General features: G+C 33.6%; 1 protein-coding gene across 1 annotated transcript; it reads right to left on the bottom strand.

Annotated features, from left to right (window-relative positions):
- Window positions 1–1,516: 1,516 nt before the first annotated feature.
- On the bottom strand, window positions 1,517–4,703 carry LOC145069352 (glutamate receptor 1.2-like). Its single transcript, XM_079016279.1, has 5 exons — window positions 4,368–4,703; window positions 3,003–4,246; window positions 2,606–2,900; window positions 2,143–2,519; window positions 1,517–1,966 (listed from the first exon to the last, which is right to left on the bottom strand). The coding sequence occupies exons 1-5, from the start codon at window positions 4,663–4,665 to the stop codon at window positions 1,670–1,672; spliced, it is 2,511 nt and encodes an 836-aa protein (XP_078872405.1). The 5' UTR covers window positions 4,666–4,703; the 3' UTR covers window positions 1,517–1,669.
- Between the last annotated feature and the right edge of the window lie 5,201 nt (window positions 4,704–9,904).

Here is a 9,904-nt window from a genome sequence, read left to right as displayed (position 1 = left end):
TCCCACACCTCACTCCCTCAAACCAAGACAAATTTTTAATCGCTATGATACCATGATTGATAATGTGGAAACCCCATTAATTTGGGTTTCATGTATTGATATTAATATACATTGAAACATATTATAGAAGAGCCCACACACTATACATAAATGAGTAAAACAATATAAAATATCTTACAATACAAATATATTACTAATTTTTTAATGACATTTTAAAAGTAGAGTCTATTTAAATTTCTAAAATATTTATATTTGTTTATGAGATTGTCTTAACATCATATAGTAATTAATTACAAACTAGAATTCTAGTAGCATGGATTCCTCTCATTATTTTCTTGCTTAATTGTTAATGTTGTAGAATGCGTAACTTAAACAAAAGGTAGATAGTGTTCAAATATACGTTAAAAATAAGGGGATTAAATATCTTCTTATGTTTTATTTCTACTCATCCTCCTATCCATATGAAATGTTGATATCTATCACATTAAATGAAATTAATAATATTTTAGATAGATAGGAAGAAAATATAAGAGAATATTTAATTTCTCTTAAAAGAATTATTATAATTCAAAGTTGTAACGATTAATTATATTGTTCAACAAAAAGTGTTTTTTGTGATGATTTTTAATCATTAAGTGGTAAACAAAAGGTTATGGAAAAAGAAAGTAATTTTATACTTAATAACCCATAATTAGTAATGTAAATATAAATATGTTAATATATTCAATTTTAATATGATGATTATTTTATTTCGGCCAATTGTTGCACCACTGTAAGCTATGCATCAATGTCTATCGCCACAAGTATAGGCTTATAGCCAGCAAGATCATGGCTTACCTATGCGGCTACTTTCATCACAGATGCCATGTAGAACATAATTATTTGTAGCCATGTCATTGATTCATGTGCAGATGTTACATATCAAGCATAAAGAATTATAGTATTTCATTAAGATCAATTTCTATGTTGTCACCTTTTGATTTATAGTTTTAACAAACAATAAGTTTATGATTCCATCTCCAAGATCCCAATCATTTAACCACTCTTCAACTTGTAATGGGTAGGGTAGGCAACAATATGCATCTTATTATTACATAGTGCCCTTAGATTCTAAAAAGTAGGATGTCAGTTTCTTTTAAAGTTGTAGTTCTTGCTGCAGTATGATTGCCATGGTCAATTAAGGGCCAAATTGTAATGGTACATTGTTATTTATAAAGAGAGAGATTGCCATAAGCAGGACTAGGACAACAGGGGCAAAATGGAAAAAAAAAATTAGATCACACGATATTCTTCAACTTTGAAAATATGATCGAGTAGCAATGGACGTTAATATTTTAACGATATAGGCAAAGAACTTTAGTTCTTACCTGCAATAGCATTGTTAATTCATTTTCTTATCGATAATAGCAACAAACTTGGTTGTCTATTAATAAACATCATCACACTTAGAATTTCCTACCATATTAATTGCTATGTACACATATTTTTCCAAACATTTAGATAATGATAAATGAGATACCCAAAATACCCTGTGTGTGTGTGTATTTTAATTTTGAACTGTATAAATTACAAATACACACACAATAAAATACATGTACAGGCTAACACATATATATTTTAGAGAGCCCAATCAACTCAAGATTTTCTTCGATCAAACAAATAAAATCCCTCAAAATACTTCTAAAGCATCGATTGCTAAATAATTAAATCCCTCTGTAAACATGACATGAAGTAGGTAAAGGAAAGAAAACATTAGGGCTAGAGTAGAAGTGGTCGCACTAATGATAAAAAGCCCACCAAGTTTATCAAGCGTCAAGGAAAGCTCGGGCATTGTAGAATTTCTGGACGGAAGAGGTATCCGATTTTCATACCACTTGTTCTCCAAACTTCTTAGAGTTCCGTCTAATCTTATCCTGGCGATTTCTCTTGACATGTCTTCAACAAGCGGTGAACCTTTTTGGAATATCTGAATGAAATAACCATGGGCGAAACATGACAATATGCAAAGTTATGTTTGGCATATGGCTTAAGAAAAATGTTTTAAAGTGTTATTACTGAACGTCATGCAATCCATGACAAAACCACCGATTACTTTGTTACCATAATAATGGGGGAAAATGATGAAGTGCAAGGGGTACTTACAAAGGCAAAACCAGAAGTGATAGGTTGAGAGGAGACCAAGGTATAATCACCAGAGTACCTGCTAAGAAACATCTTGATGTATGGAATTTCATCAACAATGGCATCAGCGTCGCCATCTTCTGATAAAGCATGAGCATAATCCTCGTATGAGTAGTACGGACGTTGGTTCCAATTTTCAAAGTGCAGGTTGTTGACCGTCACTCCTTTCATAAAATCGCCTCCATGAAACCCCACAATTCCTCTCTTTGATGCCGATTCAAATTGCTCTACTGTCAACAGTGTAGTCAAAAATGCATCGTAGCTCGTGAACAAGACAAGCAGCACAATGAACCAGACGAACATTACAAATTTTGACTGATTCCTCGACAATTTATCTCCTACAATACAAATGCAAATCACTGTGAGATCTTGATTAAATTCTATTTCAGAGAGTAAAAGCATCATAGAGAGAAAGAGGGAGAACTTTGAGCAAACAAGATGGTCAATAGGAAGGACGTCCAGGATACTGTTCCACGTGAAACTTCGGAATCTGGGTTCATACGTTCTATTGCCGAAACAACTAAGGCATTCAAGAAAAGAGAACCAATAGCAACTAGCCATAGATAAATGTCCATCAGCGGCTTCAAGAAGAACCATATGTCTTTCTTCTTGATTCTGGCTAGTGTTCCTACACCCAAGTCAGTGTAAGTCGCTGTAAAATCAACATACTCAGATCTGTTGGCCAAGATTGTTGAATCACCGATTACTGCATCAATTTCCTGTCCAGGAGCAAACCCATAGACTACAAAATTAGATGTCTTTCCAAGTAATTACTTACTCTATGTTTCATGCTAAATTCTCAATTAGAAACAAATATATACCTCTTTGTACACCTTCTGGACAAGATCGTCGATACTGACATTCTCAAATAAAATGAACGTATATGGCACTTCATATGGCAACGCACGAATGCAAGTATAGAATACATCTGCGGAGAACCCAGTGGCAGTTGTAACATTTTTCTCAACATCATGATCTATATCCATGAAGTACTTAAAGTTGTTTATCTTTTGAACACCAAATTTTAACCTTTTACTGGGAGTTGATCGTAACACCCAACCTTTTGGAGCAGTTGTAGACCCTCCAGGCCACATAACAGATTCAGAACCTAGACTAGGATATAAATGGCCACTGTTAATCTGTGGGCGTGCTCTCCTGATTCCTTCTGATAGTGTCCAATATCCTACTCTTCTCTCACCATTGTCTACAGCATTCATAATCTCATATCCACTGGATATTACTTTTCCTTCACTAAGCTGAAAATCATCACTCATTATACCCTTAAATCTTCTTTTCAAAACTTCATGTAAGAGCGAAGGACCATTATGTGGGACTCCAACCTTCTCTACAGACAAGGCAAGGGCCCAAATTGTATCATATGCCCATAAGGCAGGCACAGGCACTTCTTTTGTTACAGAGGTGAAATTATTTCTGTGAAAGAAATTGTGCAATCTTGATTTTAAGCTATGCAACCTGTATGATGAGGGAACATACGTCCTAAGACCTAGTACCCCTTGTGCTGACTCAATAACAGTAAAGTTTGTTGATTGCAAGAGGTCAACTGTTTTTTCGGTTAAAATCCATGCATATCCTTCACTAACCATTCCTAACCTTTTAGCATTTAAGATAAGGCTAGATGCTAGTGAAGGAGACACATGTATGATAATTACAGTTGTGTGAAATGTCATGATTTTACGTAACTCCTTGGTGATTTCATCATGCGTGGCTGAGGAAGAAATGGTACTTTTATAACTGATACGGATGCTTTTATCTTGGAGTGACTCAGCCAGATATTGTAAGATCTCTCTTCCATCATCGGTGTCCTCATAAACAAAGATAACATTCCTCCAATTGAATGATTTCACAAGGGCAGCAATGCTTTTTGCCATAGTGGATTCGTCTTGTTTGATTTGGAACACGTATGGGTATTCCCTTGAGGATTGACTCGCAAAAGAAAATATAGGAACTTCAGCTTTATCAGCAAACAAGGACAATAACTTTGACGGAAGATACGTTTCCGGGCCTATGATAGCTTGCACCTTTGCGTTTTTCAGAAGATGATCAACTGCTCAAACAAATAAAAAGAAACAGATTAATTTGAAGTAAAATAAAGTAGTTAAATTAATATAAACTATATGCCTATATCAAAATGATAGAGAAAAGAAATAAACAAGAGAACATAATACCAGCTGAAAGAGCTTTTACTGGGTCTCCCTCGGAGTCCCTAGTTTGAATAACTATCCTTGTTTTATAACTGTGGTGAAGAGCATAAAAATCAGATATCGCCATGGTAATGCAACTGTGAATGGACATCCCCAATGGCGACTCCATATCTAGAATGATTCCCACGCCTATTAATATATCATTATTTATGTTTATGTTTTGGTTTTGTGATGGAATGGAGTGTGGACATAATGCATGGTCTAAAATGCACAATAGCATTAGAAGGCAAAGGCTAATTTTGTTGTGCTCATTGTGCACCATATTTGCAGGGAGTTTCTTGTTATGAACTACGCGCACATCTATACCATAAGCATACAATTTGCATTAAGCGCAAAAAACACTACTATATGTAGTATGTGTGTGTACCTATCATTGCAAGTTGCAACAATTAATGTAACATTTTGAGCTCTTCAATACATGATAATAAGTTGACCATCAGAACATTCAAAGGGAATCTGGAAGCAGTCCAAGTCAATCTATTTGTTAAAATCACTCCACTTGATAATTTCTTAAAGCAAGATAATACCACATAGAACAAATGATCTGAAAAGCATTATAAGGTTATAGTAATTCCTACCTACACAAAGTATTCAAGTGATGAGATAAAAAAAACAAACCAATGCATCCCGTTTAAGACTAATACATACAGCAACATTAACATTAACATGAATATTTAAAATCAAACAAACAGTTAGGGGTGAGCATGGTGCGGTTTGGTGCGGTTTTCAGACCAAACCGAACCGCAAACCGCATGGTGCGGTTTTTGCATTTTTAAAACCGTTGGGTATGGTTTTGCAATGGTTCGGTTTTTTGGTTTTTAAATGCGGTTTCGGTTTGTATCGGTGCGGTTTCGGTTTCTAAACCGTGTTAAGAATTTGGTGTAGTTTTTTTTATGTTTTTTGGTGCAGTTTTTTAAAACTGTAAGAACTGAAAACCATGTGCATATAAGCTTGTATTGTGGTGTTTTTTTTAATACATTCATTTTCAGCTCAAAACAAAATTACATAATCAAAAATTGTAAATCGCTTAAAATACAACTTGTGACCACTCTCACAAACTAATTAATAATTGAAGGTTGGTTGATTTTAACTTAATTTGTTACAAGCTTATTACATGTAATCGATTAGTACGTTTGGCTAACAATAAAACATTTCTTTTGCACCCCATATAGTCTTATACAAACACAAAATAAAAATATAATAAATATATTATCTTTATAACTATTTTAAATAGCATGTATATAATATACATTGATTGATTTATTACTACACACGCTTGCAGTGCGGTTCGGTTTTGGTGGAGCGGTTTTTAGGATAGAAACCGCACCGCACCGTTGACCTTCGGTTTTTGCAAAAATTAAATCCGCACCATTGGTTTTTGCATCGGTTTCGGTTTTTCGGTTGCGGTTTATTGCGGTTTTGTCGGTTTTTCTTTAATCGGTTCGGTTTTTGCTCACCCCTACAAACAGTAATATCAACGTGCTTCCAAATTGAACATCTTAGCCAACAAAAATTTCTTCTCTATCTCATGCTTTCCGCATATAAAGTTATAATTCCTATTTTAGAATTTTCTATCAATTAAAAAGTCAAAGTAATCAACAAAACATTGAAAACTAATCATCACAAGTTGATATTCAGTGGAGGTCTTTTTAGCATTTCAAGAAGGGATTTCATATCAATAAATAATTCCTAATTAAGTACTGATTTTATACAAATATTTTATAGTAGTAAATATAGCTTACAAATTAATTAACATACTTTCAACTTAAAAAAAACATTTAAACTAATGATTACCTCGAGGCTTCTTTTAAAACTAACCATTCCTATTTTCTATCAATTAAAACTTCAAAGTAATGAACGAAACATTCAAAGCTAAGTTCGTAGCACAAGTTGGTAGCAGAAAGATAATTAAAACAATAAACCCAAAAACTGATGTTTAGGGCACAGATCAAATGTAAACCCATCTTGCTCCTAAAAAGTTTCTATATTTCTACCATCATATACTTGGTTTAATCCATAGAAACAGCTTCATAATCGAACATCAAAATGGTTAAAGAAAAAAATTATATCATTGTAACTAGAATGCCTATTTCACATTCCAATTTGTTAACATCCTTCCATAATTTAACTAATTTTTCGATACAGATTGTATTAGCAATTACATAACTTTAAACACATTTTGTTCAAACAACTAATGCTCCTTTTCTTTTTTAATATATTATAAATTAAAGAAAGCTACACAACAGCATTAACATCTTTTGGTAATTATATTTCAAAATACCATTATTTGGAATATACAATTTTGCAGGTACCATGGTTTTAGTTAATAACTCGAAAATAAAGAGATCTCTTTCAACAATAAGTTATAATATTTATAAAAACATCATCAAAGACTTCATGTCATATATATTACATAAGGTCAGATGCCACTCCTTCATACATTAATCCTTTAAAGGATATAATAGTATATTTATTAGCCACATATGACATACAATATTTAAAACAAAGAAACATAAGAAAAACAATATCTTTTAACCATAAATATTATTTCCCACCTTGAGAACTCCAAGGGTCACCTAACAAATCAAATGGCTTTGCAGAATCCTGCTCATCCCTTTAAAAAAACCAAACAAAATGTCAAAATAAAGTATATAGGGAAGAAAATTAAATTAAGTACAAAGTTTAAACAATTATACCCAATGGAAACACGATAACTTCTCCCTTTTAATCTCAGCAAGTTGCTAATAGTTAACCACATACTAATTTTAAACAAACAACAAAGTATAAATAAAAAACATAAAGATAAACCAACCTAAAGCAAGACATAAACTTACGCCTGAATCAAATATAAAAGACACAGAAACAACTTTTTTTGAGTTCAGTGCAGCATCGATGCTCAAATAAGATTTGCAATACTTGAAAACGAAATCACTTTTTTGGAAAATTTTGTTTTGGAGAATTAAGACCTACAACAATCACAGACATAAATCAAATGAGGCAAATACTCTTGAAATTGATAATGTTTTGCTTCGTTGGAGGTGTATATGAAATACATTAAAATATCCGTTCCAGATATGTATGAAGCAGATTGAAGCCCTTGTCCATCGAATTCAATTTTGGATTTTCTTGAGTAGTCAATTCAAATATGGATACAATTACCTTGCTGATTTATTGCCATTTTGAAGGAAATTTGATATTTATGTCCCTGATTTCTGCTTTTATGTACCACACTCCGAGCACCACCACTTCATTTTGCCACACAAGATTTTCAACTTGCCATTAGTTATGGTGTGGATGTACGAAAAATTACCAGAAATAACTTGGATTCTAATTCTAATGCCTGTTCATATGGCTTCCTATAAAACAAAACCATATCTCTAAAAGACTTAAGAATGTGAAATAAAAGCTCCACTAGCTAGTTACCCACTACATGATCAGCAACACTAGGATAAGCCAAACTATACTTATTTAAAAAGGCCTGCAAAAACCAAGTACACCCATATTAAGACACCTCATGTTTCAAACTCACTATATATCTCTATGTTTTCTTGAGGAAATACCAACCATTCCATCAAACCCAAGCTTGTTGGATCAGCTAAAACTATAGTTGAAGATAATAATATGTCATATATTATTGATTATATTAGAGTAAATTGATAAAGGATCTTTGGTTTTACATATTTCAAAGCTTTCACGTTTCATTGAATCACTAACTAGTATTATTGATGGTTTTGTATTGTTTAAATATAGTTGTAGAGAATAGTGAACAGCTCGTTATAAATTTGTGTTCATGCGCGATAAGGCGAACAAGCAACTTATGATGATTAGTGTATCTATTATCGTAGTGTGAGTTAGCCCACCCTTGATTGCAAAGGATCTTCAATGACCATGCACTAATTACCTCTTTAAATGGGATGAAGTTAACAAATAGAGAAAAATGTAGACAAATTACATTTTTTCGCAATATTTAATATGTAACAGTTCGTCCTCTAGTAAGTGAAGTCATTAAGAAGAATACGAAGGTGATCGACTTCCAACGAAGATAGTTTTCAACATGTGTTGAAATTAGGACATCTGAAAAACCTTTTATTAGGGTTCAAAGGAGTTTATGAAGTAAATATGGAGCTTCAAAGCATCACAGTGAAACCTTTTAGATTACATCATTTCGTATGAACATCCCCCTTTTCTCGATAGCTTGATACAGATAATGATGTTGATACAGATAATGATGAAGTCATTAAGAATAATACAAAAGAGATTGACTTGGTATAAACATGCTCATTTAGGCTTATAAAGTGAAAATATTAACCATGCGAACAATCTATACCTCCCAACAATCACCACCGTGCGATAAATATAGTGTAGTAAACTCTCGCAAATTACTAGCAATATTCACGATTATTATATATGGAAGCGTCATTTCCCATGCAGTTATTAAATCAAAATGTGAACCAATCGCTTTTTTTGAAAGAGTTATTAATAACCATGTTGTATATCATGCAAGCAGGCGGCCAATGTGTATCTCTATGTTAATGGAAACCACAATTCATTTGCGAAGGGTTCATGCGTTTATATAGTATTGAATAGATATTATGGATTTTCTAAACTTATGTACAAAAAATTTCTCGATCAATACATAATGATACCAACCTATACTAAAAACTTTTAGAATAACTACGAATGGCATAATATGTCAAAACCTACCTTTCACGTCATTACATCTCTTCTTTAGCCATGACCCTAATGGATCTTGGAAAGCATGTTAGAAGAACTAGTGTAACACCCCAAAGAAAATTTTCATTTTTAAAACACCCAAAATGATACAATCAACTGTTCCACAACCAACCATAGTACAAATATTCTTATCATCAGAGTAAATCCAAAATCGGTGTGAAATAAAAATCAAGGAGATGTTGTGCGATCACATCGGGACCTTCCCTTTGGAGCTTGAAACACCTCAAACATTTAAACCACAAAACTATAAGCACAATGCTTAGTGACTTCTCCAAAATACCACATACCATGCATACATTTGTCATGGGCTACCCCTATGATCTTTCTTGGAAATACCAAAGGTTACCCCTCATGGTCTTATATCTAAGTGTCATGGGCCACCCCATGGTCTTTCCTTGTAATGTCAAGGGACAAATCATGGTCTTACAAACAAGTTTCATGGGTTACCACCATGGTCTTTCATATAGTTGCCATGGGCTACTCCCATGGTAAGAAGATGCACCTCACTTACGAAGTCTGATAAATCACAACTCAACGTCACAAAACGGGTGCTACAACCCACCGATCGAATCGCATAAGTCACACCTCTGACTACACTCTAAACTAGCAATTTGACCAAAAGTCAACCAAGTCAAAAAGTCAACAGTCAAAGTCTACTTCAGGTGGTCGCCACGTCGTGGCAAATCCTTAGCCACATCATGGTAGCTAAGATACAAAACAGTTGCATATCCTTTAAACCTCCACGTCGTAGCAGCGAACTTGTAACG

The sequence above is a fragment of the Lactuca serriola genome, chromosome 8 (genome assembly GCF_051521515.1).
Source record: "Lactuca serriola cultivar US96UC23 chromosome 8, Lser_US96UC23_V15, whole genome shotgun sequence".
In the NCBI taxonomy this organism is placed as follows: domain Eukaryota; kingdom Viridiplantae; phylum Streptophyta; class Magnoliopsida; order Asterales; family Asteraceae; genus Lactuca; species Lactuca serriola.
Note: the sequence above shows the minus strand (reverse complement) of the source record. Positions and strands in the feature narration are given on the sequence as shown.